The sequence below is a fragment of the Acipenser ruthenus genome, chromosome 31, assembly GCF_902713425.1.
Source record: "Acipenser ruthenus chromosome 31, fAciRut3.2 maternal haplotype, whole genome shotgun sequence".
Taxonomy (NCBI): domain Eukaryota; kingdom Metazoa; phylum Chordata; class Actinopteri; order Acipenseriformes; family Acipenseridae; genus Acipenser; species Acipenser ruthenus.
In genome coordinates, this window is record NC_081219.1 from 9105845 (window position 1) to 9128658 (window position 22814).

At 36.4% G+C, this 22814-nt stretch overlaps 1 protein-coding gene across 5 annotated transcripts in view; it reads right to left on the bottom strand.

The window, feature by feature from the left end:
* Positions 1–22814, bottom strand: part of LOC117396918 (myomegalin-like) — a 59274-nt gene that overhangs the window by 25943 nt on the left and 10517 nt on the right. For all 5 annotated transcript variants that reach the window (XM_059005743.1, XM_059005744.1, XM_059005742.1 and 2 more), the window contains exons 5-31: positions 22734–22810; positions 22186–22309; positions 21065–21231; positions 20356–20521; positions 19591–19644; positions 16653–16787; positions 16293–16412; positions 15941–16033; positions 15217–15435; positions 14616–14786; positions 14175–14291; positions 13610–13747; positions 12705–12884; positions 11904–12098; positions 11435–11626; positions 10860–10992; positions 10000–10139; positions 9464–9580; positions 8785–8931; positions 7504–7616; positions 7000–7139; positions 3744–3896; positions 2275–2390; positions 1917–2048; positions 1549–1641; positions 766–1139; positions 40–487 (exon numbers count right to left, since the gene is read on the bottom strand). In XM_059005743.1, the coding sequence (XP_058861726.1) occupies positions 40–487; positions 766–1139; positions 1549–1641; positions 1917–2048; positions 2275–2390; positions 3744–3896; positions 7000–7139; positions 7504–7616; positions 8785–8931; positions 9464–9580; positions 10000–10139; positions 10860–10992; positions 11435–11626; positions 11904–12098; positions 12705–12884; positions 13610–13747; positions 14175–14291; positions 14616–14786; positions 15217–15435; positions 15941–16033; positions 16293–16412; positions 16653–16787; positions 19591–19644; positions 20356–20521; positions 21065–21231; positions 22186–22309; positions 22734–22810 (4254 nt within the window). The remainder of the gene's footprint in view (positions 1–39; positions 488–765; positions 1140–1548; positions 1642–1916; positions 2049–2274; positions 2391–3743; positions 3897–6999; positions 7140–7503; positions 7617–8784; positions 8932–9463; positions 9581–9999; positions 10140–10859; positions 10993–11434; positions 11627–11903; positions 12099–12704; positions 12885–13609; positions 13748–14174; positions 14292–14615; positions 14787–15216; positions 15436–15940; positions 16034–16292; positions 16413–16652; positions 16788–19590; positions 19645–20355; positions 20522–21064; positions 21232–22185; positions 22310–22733; positions 22811–22814) is intronic.

Here is a 22814-nt window from a genome sequence, read left to right on the forward strand (position 1 = left end):
TGTGTTACAGGTGTGAGTAAAATAAAAGACGACACTCACCGTGGACCCAGGTGTTGAATGTATCCTTGCTTCTTGCCGTTGTAATGTTTCCTGTGAATTTCTTCGCTGGTCCCTTTCATCAATACCCCTTGGCTGCTGTGCCTCCATTTCCTTTAGCATTTTCTCCAGGATTACCCTTCTCTTTGTGGAGGCTTCATGTTCCTTTTTCAGATGATCAATTTCTTTAGCCATGCTTACAATCAGGTCTGGATTAAAACTGTTTTCACTGTCCATGGAGGAATTAAGTTCCAGTTGTTCCTTCAGGAGTTTGATAATTTTTCTGGCATCCATTAATTCTGTTTTTAACCTTTTCACCACTTTCTTTAGATCCTTTTTGATTTCTCCATCTCCTGAATCATCACAGCTTTCTTTGAACTCTGTGGACTGCATTTCTTTCAGAATGCTTTGGAGATTAGTATTCTCATTATTCAGCCTGGCAAGTTCATTTCTGCAAAACAGAGAATGAAAACTTATTCAAGTACATTTTAAGATTACCTACAGATCTCCACTCCACTGGAATATCTTACCTGGCTGTCAAAATGTAGACACTGTTGGTATATGTTTATTAACCTAAATAATCGGTGTTCTTGCTATGCATGTAACTTTCCCTAATGTCAGTCAAGACACTAGATTTAAGACAATTCCTTGCATTACCAGAGTGATGTCATTAGCATTAATTTCTATCACAAACACCCTTCTCAAGTGTATATTACAGCCTAATCTTACCTGAGTTCAATTACCGACGCTGATCCAGTTTCATTCAAAAGGGATCTTAAAGAGGCTATCTCCATCTCCATATTCTGGTTATTTCCTTCATCTTTACATGGCGGCTTCTCTGCAGTTTTAAGCTCTTTTCCAATTGTCTCCATCCGACAAGATGTTTCATTGAGTTCTGTTTCAACTACATTCTGATCCTCTAGATCCAGCTCAGTCTTTTCGCTATCAGGTGAAGCAGAGGTGGATTCCTTTCTGCCAGGTGGCTTTATCCCCGAACTCTTATTACCTTGATGTTCAGCTCTGTTCCCCTGGGGGGAAGCCTTTGAATTCCTCTCCTTCTCTGGAGATGTTTGAATCTTTTGATCTTTAACTTGGGGTTTTATCTAAGAGGTAATGTTAAAAAAAGGTAAGACAAAGACAATGGAACCAGGCCAGACCTTTTTTGACCATATTTTACTTAACCTTTCATCATAAATGCTATTTAACTTCATATTGTTTTACTTAAATGAATGGGCCGACTAAAAGGGGAACTTGAAATTCTAGCTGTATACATACATAACAAATATTTTGTCTAAATATGAAACTTAAATATTCAAGATAATGAATGCATTATTATTATTTTTTTAATATATGACCTATGTGTGTGCAATATGGATTTTTATTATATTTTATTTAGTTTACCATGTTTATATAAAGTTACGTCCTACTACTAAATACCTCATTATCTTACTTTAATAAATTTAACTTAACTTTTAAAACTTGAACAACACGCAAAAAATCTTATAGTCTTACCACATTCTGAGCTGATTTTTGACCCTGTCTGTTTAGCTGGTCATGGAGGGCCTTGTTTGTTTTCACAGCATCTGCCAGCTTCTTTTCAAGGAGCTATAATTAATGGAATGAGGATGACAAATGGCTTTGTAAAGAAAAGTAACGATGGAATGAAAATTATAAATTGAAAATTTCCAAGTAAAACAGAATGCCATGTCCTTAATGCAAAATGAGTTAAACACTGCTGTTAAACATAGAGAGGCAATACAAGAATGAAGAACAATGAACGGTTTCAGAAACTTAAACCATAAAACAAATTGTATTTGAATCATTCAATTAAAGTCAATAACTTTGAGCATTACATTCATTATTAACTTGTTCCTGGTTACCTTATTCTGTGAAGACAATGTCAGTATATCCTGTTTGTCTTGCTCCACAGAGTTCTCAGTTAATGAAGCTTTGTTCTGAAGATCCTTGTTGAATGCTTGCAACTCTTTCACATACTCTAACAGTTCCTGGACCTGTAATGCACTTTTTTTTAAATAAACTGCAGCGGTACATATACGTATGTATTATAATAATACCAATAATAATAATAATAATAATAATAATAATAATAATAATAATAATAATAATAATAATAAGAATAATAATAAGAATAATAAACACAAATCTTGTTATTTAGAATTTTACTAAACAGCTTGAAGCCACATTTTTTCCTTATATTTTTTAGATTTTCTTAATTACCTTTCGCCTCAGTTCTGGTAGGGAAAGATTTTCTATATCCCCCTCTAGTTCATCATGCTCTCCCAAATATATACTCATATATGATGTCTGGTCACCAGTAAAACTGAAGGTGTCAGCTGCAAAAAAAAAAAAAAAATTATATATACAGTACACCCTCTCTATAACGCCCTTCATTATAACGAACCTGGCCCCTGGACCCCAAATAAAACTAAAAAAAAAAAACTAAAAAAGATAATATATAAACACACACTGTCAGTATCCCGGTCTGTGCGCACGGGATGCCACCTCCGCAGTGAACTATTTTGTCTTAATAAAAAGTGCGCGTTGTGTATGCCTCAGAAATGAAAAGAATTTCATGTTACAACAAAGCTGAAAACTATACTGATCGTTTGAAAAAAGCGGTAACGCAGGCATAGCTCTGTCGTGAATATAGGTCGTCAAAAAGCACTCTGTTTTTTGGCTTGTTCAGCAACCATGCGACAAAGCAAAATTGATTAAAGAAAAAAAAAACAACAACCAAAACTCGAGGATCTTATAAAGATGTGGTGCATCTTTAACAAACAGGATAAAAGTAAAGGCAGAATACTGCATACATGAGACGGACAGGTACTTGTAAATTCTACTTTTATTCACAATCTCATCTCTAACTTACTCCAACTTTTCATTTGGATTGTCCTTTCGCTATAAAGAACCCCTCGATATAACGAACAAAAGCCTTGGACCCCAACATGTGCGTTACAGCAAGGGTGTACTATGTATGTATGTATGTATGGTATATATATTTTTTTTAATTCGTCATTTAGCAGACACTTTTATCCAATATATCTAAAACGTATCTTTATATATATAAAAATAAGCACCTTTTTCAATTTCAATGTGCCACATTTTATTTTCTGTTGATATGTAAGAAATCGAAAACAAACTGAAATTCAAGGGAAAACAAACATGGAAAAATTAAGAAAATTTACAAAGACTCCACAACAATTTATTGACCAATGGAAGGGTAAATAAGAGAAACAAAATAATCTTCAAAAATATTTCCCAGATATCGGGCAAATACATTTCTTCTAGAAATCCATGTGTTGATAAAAACATAAATACAGTGCACTCCATTTATAAGAATCACATCAGTCCCGGATTTGATTCTTATAAGCGGTTGATTCTTAAAAGCGGACAGTGTGCCTCCGCGCATCAGCAGTTTAAATATAGTATACAAATGTCGATGGTTCTCAATCACTGAGGACAACAGTGATTATTTTAGCATGGTCAACAGTGATTATTTTAGCATGGTTGGTATACGAATGATTTTGTCCCAGTGGTTTAGATCATTGTTTGCGGTGGATTCTTAAATCAGTGATTCTTATAAATGGAGTGCACTGTACATAAAAAAGAAAATACATTTCCGCAACAGGAAGATGTAGGGTCCCTGCCACATGAAGATGTCAGGTACTGTATGGTAAGAGACTCACATGTGTCATTTGTGCCTCCTACTCCCCCTCCTCTCCCCTGGATCTTCCCAAGCCTGGCCTGCAGAGAGGTGTTCCAGCGCTGAGCATCCTCCAGCTGATGCTTCAAAGTCTCCATCTCCCTGGGATCAATCAGGCCTGTCTGCGCATCAGTCACTAAAACAAATCACAATAAGACTAAAATTATTCAGGATTTTTTAGATGTGCTTTGTTGTTACTTTTCAGGCTTACTTTACACCAGAGGTTCCCAAACATTTTCTGACTGGGAAGCCCCCTAATTAATACAAAAGTACACTTAGAACTGTATGTAGATGAGTTTTTTTTTTTGTTTTTTTTTAAACCAAGTAGACAAGTAAACCAAGTAGACAAGTAAAACGGTACAAGCCAATGTCTTGTATCGTTTTCAGAGAGAATGTCCAATTTCCAAGAGAAGTGCTGTTCACAGCTATCGTCGCAACACAGAAAACAACAATGTGGTTAAGAGGTACTGTACTTTTATTTAGACAGCACATTGCAGTATGATGTTTAGAAGGCAAATTGGACATTTACTCCAAAGACAGCCAAGTGGTAGGGCAGTGGGAGTACCCCCAGTTTATTAATGACATGTATGTGGGAGAGGGATTTAATTGAAGTTTGTAAAATCCTAAAAGGGCCGAACAACCGTATATGTAAGGACACATGGATAATAAAATGCAGGAGGCAACATGAAACAGTGAAGTGCCACTAAAGATTTGGGTGTTAGTAAAAAGGGCTGAACACAATTTGCTCAGCACAAGAAATGGATGGCAGTTGTTTTATAACAAATGGAGGGACAGACTAACCAGTGGACAGAGGTTAACAGTAATCATGTAAATCAAAATATATTCTGAGAAATAGATTGGAAAAATATAATGGATCTGTGACTCAATATAAGATTATGACTGTTAATTCATTAATATTATCAACAAAGCATGGCAAAGTTATTATTATTAGGCATCTTATATAAATCATATAATGCTCTTAATGAACAAAGCATGGTAAAACATATTACTATAAGGCAGTTTATATGTCATATAATGCTATTTAATGTGTAATGGTGCTTTGATAAATTAATGGTGATAGGGTACACTTTTTAACCAGCCTTATACCTTTGGACTCTACAGTGCAAATAACAAATGCTGTGGGGGGGAAAAAATAAAGTCTACAGGATAAAATTAGGGATTAATTTTTTTCATATTTAAATCTGCCTTAACTGGGATATTTAATTTAAAATTAAGGGCATTTTTGAACATAACCTAATAACGGAAAGTGTAAAATCAGGTGCTTTGAAGTGATCTTTACCTGATTCAGAATTAACTCTATTATTGATGTGCTAATTATAAAAAGTGCATGTTTATTTTCATATTGATGTACAATATTCAAGAAGCTAGTAGCTTTCTCATCTCAGTGTTTTTAGAGGCAGTGGTGGTTTAGCAAGTTATTTTTGTTGCCATTTTAGAGATAGGGTCCAAGTTTATTTTGTATATACTTTTAACTACTTTTCTTTAATCTTTATTTTTAGCAACATAAAGAAGGTCACACACTACTTTCCATGGATTAACTGATTAGCAGATAAAAGGATTTACAACAGTCTCATTTGACAGACTGCAGAGCTACGCAACCTCAAATGATAGAAATGCATCTCGACCATCAGGAAATCAAATTCTTACATAAAATGGATGCTTTTTTAAATCAATTTTTATATTATTTATAAACTTATTTGCATAAATGTAGTTTATTTGAATATCTTACTAAGGTAATACTATTTAAATGGATAAAACTTAAACCATTGTGTAGTACTTAGTAACTTTCAGGTCAGGAGCAATTTGTTCAAGATCAGCAATGGATTGTTATTGATTCGTAACAGCCCCAATGAGACTATGAGAGTTCTCTGGTCAATTGCTGGTCTTGAATGCACTCCAGTGTTTCTTTGTCCATGGAATCAGAAAGATATGGCATCATGTTTCATTCCAACTGGATGAACTAGTAAGAGATAGTAAGATGATGGCTTTTTTGTGCTCTTGTTCTGTATTGTGTATGGAATCGGTGGGTTTAAAACATAGAATTTACTGACAAATACTGCAGAAGTCAGACGCTTCTTCTCATACACTCTCACCTGACGAAGGAACCTTGACAGCTTGTACGTTTTATTTATTTATATTCAAGTACTACTAGATGTTTTGTGACAAATACTAAAAAGACCTACAGTATACAGAGGACATTTAATGTTAGTCATGCTGTTTGCAAAGGACAAACTCATTTAGGAAAAGCAGAAAGGAATGGAAATATTAGCTGTGAAAGAGTCACAGAGACAAATGTTTTTATTTTATCCTTGAAAGACAGTTTTACAGGTGATAGAAAAAGAGAACGAACAACAACAACAACACTGTAAATATTGGGGATAGCAATAATGATGAAATGCATGAAAGCAGATGTTTGATGCCCAAGCACAGCCTGCTCCAATAGCTGTTTCCTCTTCAAATCAGATGCTCATTCAAATTATTTTTTTCATTTAAAAATCAGTTAACAAATATGAGAATATTTACTGGAAAACATTCTACTAATACAAGATTAAAATTGAGCATATATTGTTGTATCCAAAACAAGGCTACTTCTAATTGAAATGAAAAGCAGAGCAAAACAAACAGGTGACAAAACATGAAGATGTATACAAGGAGGTTATGGATACTGTAATAAATACATGCAGTAGGAACCAAGCTGTTAGTACAAGGGGTTTCTTCAAGTATTGTTTGCTTTTATACCATGCTTTATGCATTATAAAAATAGGTGTTTATTTTTCAAAATAGTAAGCTTTATCAAACTTGCAAAAGGACAATAACATGCAGCACACCTTAATAATCCCCACTGGGTTTCTGAACAGGAATCACGCATAATAATGCTAAAATTGACGAGCATTTTTCCAATTCATAAAATGTAATTTAAAATAATATTGCCCAAAACAAACCAAGTGTGAGCACTGAAATATAGATATTTGAATTGCTAAAATCTACATGAAAACATGTAAATTTGGTTTATAGGAAATTGATTTTCTTCCAACATACAAATATTGTCAAAATACCATTAAGAATTTAAAACATTTTAAAAGGTGTTATATATATTTTTGGTGTAACTGTATTTAGGTTGTGCTTGCATTGCTGATTATGTACAGTGTTAGTACTTTAAAAATAGTTTGTTGGTGTTTAGATTCAAAGCTAAACCAATCCGTCCCCATGTACTGCACCTTCTTTTCGTTTTGTCCTCTGCAGCTCTTTCTCCAAGTCCTTTCGCAGATCTTCATTACTTCTGATGCCCTCTTCCAACTTCTGCCTCAGTAACTGAACTGCAGTTAATTCCATCTGTAAATTATGGATGCGTTGTGTACTGTGCCAGACCAGGGTAGAGAAATTTGTTAAAGAAAAATACCAGGCTTATTCAAAGAATACATATGTAACCTATACGTATGTATGTTACAACAGATGGTCTTTTAACACTTATATCAACTATACATCTTTCTTTCAGGTGACTTAATATAGTGATTTACAGTAAGAATACACAGTGTCAGCAAAGCCAAGTAACCTTAAAGGGGTAACAAAGTCTTAGAAAAACAACGCAAGTCTCTTCATTTTTTTATGATCCCTTTAATTCATGTGTTGCTTAACAAAATGGTAAACTGCAGAAAAAGCAGGTCCTAAAAACGCATAGCAAACGGTCTTGGATGCTGTCATCACTTTGTGCTGGTTTTTACCTGTCTGGCTCCTTCACTGTCCTCACAAGGCTGGAGTAAAGCTGCTGCTCTGCCTTCAGAGCCTTGTTGAGTGCATCATATTCAGACAGCACAGTCTGCAGAGCGGGCAAAGCCTGGGAACATATTCAAGTTTTTAGCAATGATCAGGAAAATATATATTACATTAGTTAAGCAACTTCAAAAAGTCACCCTGTATTGTTTTAATATGTACACCAACAAAAAAATTGTGGGAAGCAAAACAATAAATAACTTCACAGAAAGATAACCTTTCCTGTACAGCAATGGTGCTCTGCAGATAATCTTTCCTGCAGGTTGAAGACACCTGCAATATACAGCACACACGTTTGTGCACAACAACTAATCTGACACACTTTAATGGTGGACTGATCCTAGGTATTCAGTTGGCAGGTGCTTTTCTGTCCAAGGAACAGAATCAAAACGTCTCTGGGGGCCCTCAGAGAATGCTGGATAGCTGACCTGCTTGCACTTCTGCGACCCCTACTGGTCAAGTTGCAAACTACTAGCCAGTCTGGGCCTTGCCTCCAGGATTCATTAGCTTTGTGGATGAAAACAGGCGAATGGCTTGACTGCAGGCTACCATTGTAAATTAAGTACATTATATGTAGGGATGTGATTTTGTCACGGTGGTCACGAAACCTGTGAATTTTGACATTTGTTTCCACTCAGTGTGAAAATAGGAAAGGAGCAGTTTGCATCTTTCGAATCGTTTTCAGTGCAAAGTTAAAGCGGTTAGCAAACGTCATATAAAGGTGAATACTTACACAGAACTACAACAAACATTTGGATATCTGTGAAGTGGCAAAATTAAGTTCTAAGCAACTAGCAGAGCAATATCCCAAACAATTTCATGAAAGTGGAGGGAGCAGCTTTAATGAGAAACAAACTTCAAATTAACCAAAGCCTTTTGTGCAGAGAATAGACCTCTGCATACACTTGTGCATACACATAATGCAAAGCCTAAAGGGAGGACAGTTCACAGTGCTGGAGAAGCATGAACCCTGATTTGCAGTCTGTTTACTTTTGAATAGAAGCGTGTGTTAAAAGAAAACACATTACATATATGTTAAATACATTAAATATATGTTTACTTTGCAACTACTAAAATATTACAGTATATTACATTCAAATCTTTGTAGCCGTGACCATTCTGTAAAATTGTCTATTTTTTGCCTTCTGTGCCTTGATTTTTACCATGACAAAAATCACATCCCTAATTATATGTACCCGTACTGCACATAAACAAAGTCTTTTGTAGCATACCTCCTGCTGGCTGTTTCCTCCAATGATTGTGCTCTCTCTCTGAGGGATCCCTGGGCTCTGTATTCCCTCCCTCATCACCACCCCTCTTTGGGTCTGCAGTTCCACTCCGTTGTGTTTAGGCGGTTTGCCCAGTCTCGTATGCAAATCCTGCAATTGAAAGCACAGCTCATGTAAATGTATCACATAAATCACTTGGTTGTCTGAATATTTAGAGATAGGGCAAGGAAGGGGGGGGGTGTGGTGGTTGGTTGAAGTACAGGTTAGGGAACAGGTGTGAGCTCTGGGGCAGAACTACTGCACAAAATATTTTAAATTGTGAACCGTCAAAAACAAACAGCGTTACTACTAAAAACACTACAAAAAAGTGCGGTTTATTTCACAGATATTCAGGTTTGTGGATGACACACACACACTAGTGTTTCTATCTAAACCTCTCTCTTTATAAAGGAAGGACTCAATACTTTTGTACAACATTGGCTACTAGCAACAGTGCAGACTGTCAAAATTCTCACTCTATATACGCAGAGAAATTAATAGAATATGTATGAACAATAACTTGATGCTTATAGGTAAGAAAGAGCAAGTTGGCTGGCTTAAATCACTGGCCTCTCTGGAGGGCCTGGGATTAAATCCGGCACAAATCACACGTAAGATTCCAAGAAATATGGGATATATCTACCCTTATGATTTCATCCTTGACATCCAAAGTTTTGGTCAGAGACTCTATATTTGCTGCCTGAGCCTCATGACGATTTTCCAGATCTGCCAACAAAGAACGAAGTTCAGCAACCTCTATCTATGGGAGAAAATAATGATTACAACATTACATTCAAGTATACACTTTATACATTGCACAATTGTTCTACCAACAGTGACTACAGAAAAAATACAATTCAATTGCACCCGTGGAAGATGCAAATGCTGCAACATTTCGTATTTGGTGTCAATTGAATAGGTGGCGTAACAGGATCATTACACTCCTGTTAACAATTGCCTCTGCTTAAAAAGTATTTCAATACAGATTAAAATAAACAGTTTGTAGAAGTTTAAAGTTCAAATAGATTCTCCCTTTTCTTTTATCTCCTCAACTCTACTTTACTCACATATAAGTGTGCTAATCTCACATATATACCCCGCATTTGCTCAATTATATGGTGTTAGGACAGCATAGGGAAGAGTCAACAAAAAGCTACAGGAGGTCATTTCAATACCTACCTGCAACTCATTCTCTTTCTTCAAAGCCTTGTTCAGGTCATCAGTTTTCTGTGCCAATTCTTTCTTCAAAGTTACTGCACTCTTTTTAATGATGGGTATTTTAGCCACATTTACATCACCTTTCTTCTGTGTCAACTCAGCTATAAAAGATAGATAGATATAGATAAATAAATAAATACATAAATAAATAGTATGGTGTTCCATTAACCAAAGTTTTAACAAAAGCACACTAAAATACATGATATTCTGCCATTCAGAATGATTGAGCACTTTTTAAATCCCCTTATTTTTATAATGTTTTTAATCATTGAGTGGCTGTGGAGTACTGTTGATCAGAAATTGCATCACACATTTATGTATTTTTTTTTTAACATGTGCTAACCTGCTTTGAGCAGATTCTATTGCTGGAAACACATAGTGCCTGTGCACTAGATCAGTGGTTCTCAACCCTGGTCCTGGGGACCCACTGTCCTGCTGGTTTTTGTTCCAACCGAGCTCTCAATTACTTGATTGAAACCTTAACTGAACTAATAATTTGCTTAATTTGACTTTTTACATTGATTAGCTTACAAAATGTTGGAGAATTCAAGTTCTTTATATAATTTTATATTTAACTTCATATCTCCAACTCTTTAAAATAAGTAAAAAGCTCTGATTAGTTCCATTAAGGGTTCAATTAAGTAATTGAGAGCTCAGTTGGAAAAAAACCCTCCAGGACAGTGGGTCTCCAGGACCAGGGTTGAGAAGCACTGCACTAGATGACTTACCAATCCCAGACCTTTCGGTTGACCTGGCTTCATGGTATTCCTTTACTAGGAACAACATGAATGTCATGTTGAGTTACCGTTTGTTAATCTTACCCTCTTTCTCTTCCAATTGCTCCTGCAGGATCTGTATAGTCTGTTTCAACTCTAGCACCCGAGGTATGGGAGCTTCCTGCATTTTCAACTCAGCCAGGTATTTATCTCTCTCCTGTCCGCTCTCCACTAGTTTCTGGGGTAAACATCAGAAAAAAAAGCACAGAAACCATTATTCTGATAGGGATCCTATGTTCTTGGAAATATATACAAACATGTACACTCAACTATACATAAGAGCTGTAATTATTTTGAGAGTTTTTGGTGACCGTTTTTTCATTGCTGCAGCACTTTCTGAAATTAAATTGTTTTCTCTTTCTCAAAATAGTTTGAAATCTGCATGTCATTTTGATCTGCTGATGTTTGAACAGCTGTTCTGAGGCAAAGTTGTGTATTAACTACAGGTGGCACGCGACAACTGTATACAAGGCTGTAAACGTCTTTACACAAATGTAAATGTTAACAACTAATTATAATGAGACTGTAAACAAGATGATATTTAAAAATGTAGAATTGTATTTTTTTTCACCCTTCTGTTTAGTTTGCCACCAATACCACAAATCCATGTCAAAACCTACGTTTATAATGGTGTCCTTTTCTGTGAGCAACACTTTGAGCTCTGCAGTTTCAATGTATTTCTCGTGCGTTATCACTGAACTCTGTTTTTCCAAGATGGATACTTCATGCTTTTTTTCAGAAAGATGCCTCCTTAGATCCTGGATTTCAAGATTACGTTCTGCTAAGGTGCGGTTATAATGTTCAGCAGACTCCTAGAAAACACACAAAGAGAGGGAAAATATGACTTTAATACTCAGAAGTTTAAAAGCACCCATGTGGCGTCAATAGAGCTCTCAGTATCATGTTTAATCTCCAAGTACATCTAGTATATTCAAGCATTAACTTGTCCCCCTGCAACATTTTGCCCCTTGCAGATTACACTCTGTCGTACCAAATATACTTGAAGGTTAGACATGTTTCTGAGAGCTCTACCACATCCTTAAAAATATAAATATAAATATAAAATGAATTTAAAATATTTCCCTTCACCTTTAGAAGTTGATCTTTGCTGCCGACAGTGGCCAGAAGTCCTTCAACCGCATTTTGATTTTCAGACACCAGTCGCTCTTTGTCTTTCATAGCCTCTGCCAACATGGTCTCAGTTACTTTTAACCGTTGTCTCAGCTGTTCAGTTAGGTCCCGGACGTTGCTCTGAGTCTGGTTTAGCAATGTGTTTGCCATTTCCTGAAAGAAAGAACAAGAACCAAAAATCACTATAAAAGAAAACAATGTTGAAAACTGAGTTACTGTCAGGTTCTAAATGCATTCATTTAAAAAAAATATTTTATTGTGGTTTTGTTGTAACTGATTATTCAGAGCACATGAACTGTCAATGAATCCAAAGATCATATATAGTTTATAAATCCCATATGTAATAGTCTACCCCAAAACAAGCAGAAAACTAACAATGTTTACATTATATGAAGCTCTGAAATTCAAGAGCAAGATCACTGTTTTAGTAAACACTTTCATAATTTTTCATCAATTCACAGATCAATGAATAAAATAATGAATTCTTCACAGAGGCCAAACTGCCTCCTTCCCCCAGAAGAAAAACATTAGCCAAGATAAGATTTATTGTGAATGCCTCTTGAATTGAACACAACTGAACTTCTCAATCAGAGACTGCTAATTGTGCCAAAGTGTGTTGTAGTTTCTGTGAGGTATATACTGAGGGCTAGGCTGAGACCACTCCTTTCACTTACTCTGGATGGGAACCCAATGTCCCAGAGGTGAAAGACATCAGATGCCAGTGATTTAGGCCACTGCGTCTCCTAATTTATGTTTTACCTCCATGTCTTTGTTCTTGTTAGCAAGCGATTGTTGTAGCTGAGATATAATAGCATCCTTCTCTCGCAGTGCACGTGCCAAGTTGTCTTCCAGTTCCTGCTTAGCCCTCTGAAGGTTTTTACAGGAATTCACCAGGTGTTGCAGCTCCACATCTTTTTCTTTGATCACACTGTCAAAGCTCTAATACAAGAGATATTGCAGATGTTTAATGAACTCAACAGGGAAACAATTTAACACTAAAGTACAATTCATACTTTACAGCATAAGCAATACAGTTAAAAAAAACTACAACTTATTAAACTTGGAACAGTGTACTTTGATACATAATAACCAAATATTTACCTCTCCTTAGCATACAATATTCTACTATGTAAGGATATTTGATAGTCCATATTCATATTGTTAGAATATTGTATGTATGGTACTTTCAATGGAGAGACATTGAGCAGAGTTTAGGTGGGGTATTTTGGAATGCAGTTTGACTAGAGGGAGAGCAAATATGACCATTTATGGGCATTTGTGTAGGGGGTTTTACAGCTCTGCTCTGCTTAGTTGCATGGGGGGATGGGAGCATCTCAGAGAATCTACAGATGCAAAGGAATGTGTGTGAGGCTTAGAGACTTGCCACGTACAGGTATAGTGAGGAAGGGTCATAAATGACATCATTAAAAGGATGTGTTTTGGAATCTACAAAACTGAAGTAAATGCATTGTGTGGTGCTCAGTTCTACCAATCTCACTGCAGCCCAGGATAAATGGGCTTCACCTTTATTTTTAAAAGTGAAAAACATGAAAAGCAAAGCAACAAGAAAGAATGTCTTATGAGACAAATGTTTTGGAAGCATTGAGTTTTACACCTTTGATAGCAGAAACACTCTAAACCGTTGTAAAAAGAGTTCAACCTACATTAATAGTCTCCTCATTATGAGAAAGAAGGTTGTTCAGTCTTTCTAGATCACGCTCCTTCTCTCGTAAAGACAGCTGCAGCTGTCTGATTTCATTGTCCTTTTCCTCAATGGCAGCAAATTTCTCATCAATAGCTTGCTACATAAAGAGACAAGTGAAATACTCCTTAATTACAAAAAGTGGAACGATCCTATCCTGTAAACCACTTCCAGGGTATCCAATAAGCTCCAATTGTATAAAAAGACTTATAAAAAATAAATAAAAACAAATAGAAAACTGTGATTCAGTGAAAGGCCCTTGTACAGGAAAGTATAGTACATACATTTAGTATATTTAAGGGTTTTTATAATTTTAACATTACATTTCTGCTCTCGGATACTAAGTTAACACTGAGCAACTAAAGGTTTGCTAAAAAAAAAAAAAACCCTTACAGACTGCACCCATGGAGATGTGTACTGAGTACAGAACAGAGACAGACTGGACATGTACATCTGTAACTTAAGGAGTTACAATCAGCGATCGCAACACTGAAGATAGAAGTATACTGTCAAGAAAAATTGAATACCTCAAGTGCTTTTTCTTTCTCTTTGAGACGTTCCCGTAACTTAGCCAGCATGGCATCCCTCCCATCAGGGCTGCGATTCCTCTCTTGATTAGCATCTTTAGCCATGTTCAAATATTCCTAAAAATGATAGAAGGCAATATAAGGTCTGTCCAAGGAAATTATTTTATAAGCAAGTAAGTCACTATGATATACAGTCACTACATGTAAAATTAACTAACAAAGGGCCCTGCATAATGTAATCAAAACTGGACAAGCAGTCAAAGATATTATCATTCAATGCAGATAGAGTAAAGTACATCAAGGCTTGTGTCAAACAAACTGATTTTAACTCAATAAAATGCGTCACTCCGGCATACTATAAATCACAAAAATGTAATTATTATGAATCATAAAGGATTTTGTTTTTAAAAACAGTTACTAGGATAGCTCGATTTTGTTCACCTGGAGCAGCTCATCCTTTTCGTTTAGACTGCTGGTCAGGCGCTTGATCGTGATTTCTTGGCTCTGTACTTTCTGCTTGCTCTCGCTCAACAGCGCTTGGTACTGCTGCTCCAAGGCATGCTCCTTCTCTGCCATCTCGCCATTCAGCTTCTTCAGCTGGTTCCTCAGATCCTGTTAAACAACAAGAGAACTGGCATTACTACTGGCATTCGAGTAAAGATGAACGCTTATCAAGTACGCTTCCTCCAGTCCAGTGGAATCCAGAATTTACCTTTAGACTCCAAACGAGGGAAGCAGGGTGCTCCACTTTAGGTTTTATAACATAACTGGCATGTGAAAATAAAAAAAGAAGTGTGATATATGAACAAAAAACAGCTGGAAAGACAACTTATATCCCCAGATTCTTATACTACGAATAACCATAGATAATGCCATCACAACAGGGAAAGCAGTTTTCTAGATTATGTAAACCAGTACATTTTACATACATACGTAGATGCACCTCCAGTACAATTCCATTCCCAGAGAAATGCCTTTCCTTCAGCGGAAAATAAGTTTATAATTCATGCCCCATAGACAATATAATCCAGTTCATACTAACATTAACATCCTTGTCCCCTTTGTTCTTCAGCTCCTGCATGTCTTCCAGTTCTTTCTCCAGCTGCTCTTTGGTTTGATTAAGGTCACTTAGTTCCTGCACCCTTCGGCCAAGGGCTCTCTGTAGCTTCTGGTTCTCCATTGTGTTGGCGTGATGGTCTGAAAGCAGCTTTGCCAGCTCAGCTTCCTTCTCTGTCAGGAGACTCTGATGCTCCTCGGCACCCTGAGAAGTGGACAGCAGGAGACATTTAGCTGGTGTAACTGGGAGAAATTCAAACTGTAATTACTAATTAAGTACATCAGTGCCATACATCTCCTCTTATTATTATTATTATTATTATTTATTTCTTAGCAGACGCCCTTATCCAGGGCGACTTACAATTGTTACAAGATATCACATTATACTTTATTTCACATTATACAGATATCACATTATTTTTACATACAATTACCCATTTATACAGTTGGGTTTTTACTGGAGCAATCTAGGTAAAGTACCTTGCTCAAGGGTACAACAGCAGTGTCCCCCACTGGGGATTGAACCCACAACCCTCCGGTCAAGAGTCCAGAGCCCTAACCACTACTCCACACTGCTGCCCTTACCGCAGGGTGACAGACAGATGGGCAGGTGTCTGCAGATTCTGACACTACATTACTTATCAAGTGTAATTACAACTGAATAAACTATATATATGGAAAACTGTAAAGTATAACAATCATATGCATACCTGGTATTTCTGGATTTGTGCCTTATGGGCAGCTTCTCTGGCCTTTACTAAAGCATTGTCCCGGTCTTCAATTTCATGGCAAAGCTCCTCTATCTATTAAGAACAAGGAAGAGGGCAAGTGTATTAAGAGCAAGAACATTAATATAAATTACAACAGGATACATCTGATAGAATCCCAAGTAGAAATGTTCATTAAAATGGCTTAACCTTAATCCCTAACCTGATCATATTTCAGTTTGGGATCCTAACATACCCATTAACCAATATACCTTAGGAGTTATCAAAGTTCCAGAATGAAGGCACATTAAACATGATTGATCTGTAAATCACACAGCACTTTATAAATGCTTACCTCCTTATCTTTATCCTTGAGCACAAGGCTAAGGCCTTGGATAGTTTTGTCTCTCTTCAGACTGTTTTTCTTTTCTAAAGCCAGTTCATTGACTCTTTCTTCAAGCCTCCCGTTCAGATTCTAAAGAAAAAAAAAAGAAATATATTTATACATGTGGAATACAGTAAATACAAAAATAGCGGCAACAGTATTATGAAAAAGTAGATCATCAATAACTTGATCCAATTGATCACAAGATGTATCATTCTGCTTTTACAGAAACTGTTAAATACTTTACTTCCCCCTGAAAGTAAAACTGTAGTGCATGTGGATTTAAAAAAACCCTGCATTTAGTTACTTTACTACTACTTAAAATCTCACCTTATTGTCTTCATCGGCTTCCTCCAATCTCTTTTTCAGAGTATCAATCATCATTCTAGTGCTCTCCAGGTCTCCAGTTAACTGTCGGGTAGCTGCTTCCAGGTTGGACAGTTCTTTATGTTTTTCAGCCAGGCTCTAGATGAATACAAGATACCAAGCAACCATGGTCACAACAATCCACACATTGTCCTCAAACATTACAGGGTTTCTTCTTTTCTTTTAGATCTACCTTTGCTTCACATAACATCATTTCAGTTCATTTTAAGTAAATCACACTTCTCAATAAAATACTTTTCAGACAGTACACAATATTACACATATACAAAGAAACAAAAACACATTTGAGTTTGAACTAAAATACGTCGTTCAGTATGATCATCTGTTCATATTCATCAAGTGCCATATAATCTGGAGATTCCATTACACAAATACAAAGGAACAAACCTAATAGGCAGAGCCCTGTCAGATTATGTAAAATCAGAAAATACACAACCAGATTACCTCAGCTTTCAGTGGTGTATATTCATCATTAAAATCCTCTGCAAGGTCCTGTAAAAATTTCCAGTCATCAATCCTTTCTGTATCGTGGGTCTTTCTATAAAGATAACTGCAACCCGATGCTGGACGTCTCTGGGCATACTTTAAAAGCACAGGGATCTTACTTTCTGGCAATATTAACAGAGGCTTACACTGAACACTCTTTAGTAGTTTGATGGCATCACAGACAGAGGGCGAACTGATGAAAGAAGATCTAGCTGGCAGCTCTGAAAAGTTATCAAATCCGTGGGCTCCTTTCGTTTTCAGACCAAGAACACTGAGCGAAGTGCTGGAGCAGGCATGCGAACAGGACTCTGCACAGCATGACTGTAAAGAACTTGACTGACTATGAAACGACCCAGGTGTACTGCAGGTCCTTTGCACTAAATTAAAGTATATACTTTGAGAGCGACTGTGTACTGGCTTGAGATACGAAGTCTTGAATGGGCTACCACTGCCCGATCTTCTCTGTTCATGCCCTCGAAGTGTTTCAGAACTCGGACACCTTTTCATTTTGTTTCCTTCGCTAGCTGTTGAGGAGGCGGCTGCAACATCTTTGGCAGGGTTGATGCTCCCTGAACAGCTATCAGCTTCTAAAGTCCCTTCTTCGGGAATACCAGTGTTGAACGTTACAGGAGGTTTCTCGGTAGAAAGATACTCCCCATTGCTTTTGATGGGCCGGGGGTTGTTCCGATTGTATATATGGTTGATGCACTGAGCTAGGTTGTCCTTTTCAGTCAAAAGTTTCTGTACTTTCAAGCTGCACGCTCCCTGTAGGCGACTGATGATCACATCATAATTGACCACGTTCTCCAGCATGAAGACGCACTTGCTGCATAAGAATTCTCCTTTGCCATCGCGGGTGATTGCAACCCCCAAGACGTAAGACAAGATCACCTGCAAGTTCCTTTTACCGGATGAGCTGAAAATCCAGCGACACTGATTCCCTCGGAATTTACCACCACATATTCGACAAGGATGCAGTTTCAACTCTCAGCAAAACTTCAGAAACAAGGCCTACAAATCTGGATCAAGGGTTTCTTCTTGCACAAAAAAAAACTAGCCAACAACTTTAACATTGGCAACCGAGAAAAAATGCAAGTGAATAAGCCTAGACAGAAATCCTGTAATCCAGCTTCAAGTCTTCTGTGTACAGACTCAAACAGAAATGTCACTGGAAAAAAAGTCACCTAGATTTCCACAGCTATCTACCCACATACTGGAAACGCCCTTTGCGGTCCCTTAAAGTTAAAGATTCTCTTTTAAATCGCAGAATTATAAAACAGATCTAAGGATTTATCTAGTATATATCTGTTTGGCAGCACGCAAGCTGGTCTATTACAGCCGGCACCTTGGTTGTTCCAATCAAATCTGATTTCGTACTGAAGATTAAGCCACAAGTATGTCTGCCTTTGCAACCGCCAGCTGTCCACATAAAGCACCCAAGCAGAGAAAATGAAAGACTCAAAACCACGTTGCACAAAAAGCACCTAAATCCATCAGAACAGAAATGACATCTAAGGTATTCGCTAAATGCATGCTGCCAGGTATTTAATTCCAGATTCAAATATTTTTTGTGAATATTAATTGAAATAATATTGAAAAAAGCTTAACATATTGTATAAACAAGTTGTATAATTATGGAGCAGTATTTTAGCACTTCAGCGCTGTAGAGTAAAACCACTTCCTCTATTAACCAAAATGAAGAAAAAAAAAAAAAAACGCATCCGTTTCCTTCTAAAACACATTCTACTTCTGCCGAGGCTCGATGTCATTCTTGATATAAAACCTAGCTAAAATTAATATCACAACATTGTTTACATATTTCTCAATGTTAATTATATTTATGGAATGTATTTCCATGTTTACAGCTCATTGCAAATTCATTTGGAAACTGCAAGGGATTTTACACAGATTAAGATTAGCAGGACTAACTAGAATTTGCTGTCACAAAATGGATTTAAACTCTGGTCACCTACGGAATGAATAAATCTCATCATCTTTAATTAACCTGAGTAGTAGAAATTGGATCCTTAGTTTAAAAGATTTATAAACTTGTCTGAAATGTTGAGTTGTATAGATTTGCTCTTTCAAAGAAGGATACGGTTTGTCTTTTACTGCTCTCATGCTTCAAGAGCTTTCTATTTCACTGACCTCATATTTTTAAAACATTACTGCCCTGGAAAGCAGTGTTTTGTACAACTTGGACAGTTGTCCCCAGGCTATGTTTTTACTTTCTATTATATGCACTCATGCATTATGTGCTGACAAAGCTTAATATACACTGTATCCTAAATTCCCTGTAAAGGTAGGGGTGGAGATGGGACGGGACCCACCACAGCTATAACCATACTAAAACAAATATGAAATAAAACTAAAAACTATGTTAGAAATCACATACCTGAATTTCTCTTTGATATCTTATCTTCTCCTTTGCCAGTTCGATTTTCAGGGCCTGCACAAAAAATAAGAGAGATATATTATATATACTGTATATCTATCTATCTATCTATCTCATGGTGTAGCCTTTATGTCCCCTCTTCAAAAGAAAAGGTAACTTTGAGAATATAGGCTATGAGGCATGACATCCCAGACTGTACTCTAGAGAAGGTGCAAAAGAACAATTTCTGAAAGGAATACCATCATTCTATTGGCAAACAAGCCTAGTGGAACACATACAACTAAAGAACTGCATGAACCCACAGGTATATCTGTTTTAAACTGTTGCCAATATCAAGCAGATAAACTCAGGGAGCAAGAAAGGAGCGTGCTACACTCCGATTCGTAGATACCTCTTCTCTCTCATGTTGAATCATGACATGCAGGGCCACATTTTAAAAGCGATTACACAAGTCTTTAATGAACTTCTACTGAAAATTCAACAGTAATGGATAAAAAAAACCATATGAATGCTTAACAGACCTTCTAGATGTTTGATGCTAGTTCGTAATAGGTGTTTTTCTCCTTTCAAAAAATATGAGTTAATGTAAGACTCGAGAAAACTCTTTGAAAATATGACTTGCAGTGTTTTAAAGGCTATTTGAAACCATTGCATGATGCAACAGACTGAAAATGCTAGTGCTTTTTTCTTGGAAATGGTAGTATCATTTTTATTTAATATTTATAGTAAATGCATATCCAAAAGCAAACGTTTATAACCTCCTACCTCTGCTTCTCCTTCCTTCCCATGCAGAGCTTCAGTAAGTTCACTGATCTGCTCTCTAAGAGGATATAGTTCACTGCTGCTGTCTTCCAGTTTTGCCTTTTCATTTTGAAGTTGTTCAATAACAGCACCTTTGTTTTTCAATGAATAACTCAGTTGTTCAATAATACTGAAATAAATAAAACAGATGCATGAATATTATTAAATGTTACTACAGTGACAATCATGCTTATTTGTAATGATCATTCTGCTCTTTCTATTTACAATGTTAACAAGCATTACTAATTGTACACCAACTTTATTGGGACCCCAATCTATGATCACTTGGCCTGCCTTTGCTGCAATAATGGCTAATTTGGATTGAGATCTGGGGATTTTGTTAGCCAAGGAAGAGGACTCATGCACTTCAAAGCAGTCACAGACAATATCAGCACAAAATGCATACTCATCCGACAATTCAAACATTGTACCAGTAATGCAATAAAAACCAGGGCATACACAATGCTGTACTACTGTATTACACATTCATAATTCAATATTTTTTATGTAAATATTTAACAAATGTGTTTTTAGTACAATCCTATACTATTTTTAAGAGGCACTGTGGGGCACATTTACTGAAGCAGTTGAACACTCTTTCCTAATGTAAAGTTTGTCATAAGGCAGCGAAATTCACTCACATTGAAAACACAAAACAAAACAGACAACATACTTGTCCTTTTCCTTCAAGCGTTCTTTTATATCTATACCAGGAACCGTTACATTCGGATTTGAAACAGTAATAGATAACAGTTGTTTTTCCATCTCCATATTCCGTAGTTTTTCTTGCTCTGCAATGTCAGCCATTTTCTCTACGTCATCCTGGGCAGCTTTAAGATTCTAATGACAGCAAAAGAACAAAAATCATTCATTGGGGTTTTCTACACTGGGACTTGTGATAGCTATTCCAAGCAAATTAAAAAAAGACTCCAGGCAATTAGGTCCGCTATTTATTTATCTAATACTAAAAGTGACGCAAATACCCTACATGACATGCAAAGCATTGAGTAGGGGTATGCCAGTGATAACGGAATTAATTAGATCAATATTGTACCTAATAGCCTGGAATCAGCTATTCTATTTATACCATGAGTATATGTAAATTCATTTAGTTTGCTTTGAAGAAAGACGTTATAATTTACTGTAAAAATAAAACCAGCAACATTAATACAATTCTCATTGCGAGCTACATGTAGTTTGTGTATATGATGTGGCTTTCGTTATCTTAATAGCTAATAAATTATTTATCACGCCACATGGGTGCTATATCTCCTTCAGGTGTTGCTCTGGGGGAATTGTATACAGTACAACATGGCTTTATTTGAATTGGACACAATTAAAGTCAAATTGCCACCTGGTTTTCACATATGACAATTTGATCCACCATAGCAATGCCTCATCCGCAGTAAAAATTATTAAAAGTAATTGTAGCTAACAAAATAATTCCATAAATCTGACCTGTTTTGCACTTGCATTACCTACATACTGTGTCTCAAAAGGCCAGGTTTGAAATAAACATATGTTATAGCAAACGTGTATTTTCAAAACAGGATATCTAGTACTACCCTTTAGCTGAAATGACCAAAGAACTCCATCTAAAAGCATGTCTTGCAAACAGAGATGTGTTTAACTTATCATCGTACCAGCTATCATTTACTTATAAAACTGCACATTTGAGACCTATACAAATGAAGCCTATACAAATGCACAACAGATAGGATTTACGGAATTATTCTGTTCACTGCAATCTTAAAACATAAAACAAAGTCTTAATACTTAAATGCAAGCTGATACCTCTTCCAGTTCTTCAATCTTCTTGTCAAAAATCTCCTTCATTTTCTCCAACTCTCTCATCGATCTTTCTTTCATACGATGAAGCTCACTGCTGTTGTTTCCAGCAAGGCTCTCAACAGCTTTTCTGTTGCAAGAGAATCATTTATTCTAACTTCCAATACTGGACACTTAGGCACAGAAGACTATGTGATCGGTTGTGCGAGACCATTATGATTCCTCCAATAACATGTACTGTGGTAAAGCATGTACACTGTATTACTGTTACATACATGCAAGCACTACAACCACAGGGAGTGCCACAATAAGAATGAATAGAATATATCTCAAATTAATTGTAAACCAGCAATATAATGATTTGATAAAGAAAAATAATACTTGTTGGGTTTGTGTACTTTCATGCTGTACAGATATTTTATGTATCAAAATGTTAAACAACTTAATAAAGCTGCATACTTTTTTTCCATTGCTGTACACAATGGAAAAAAAATGATTTGTATAATACCTTAAGAAATATGACAGGAATTACAATACAAAATAAAATAACTTACGAGGCTTTAATAAGCAGTTCCTGCTTCTCTTGCAAATCACGCTTCAGACTTTCCACCTCAACCTTCAGTTCAATGTTCTAC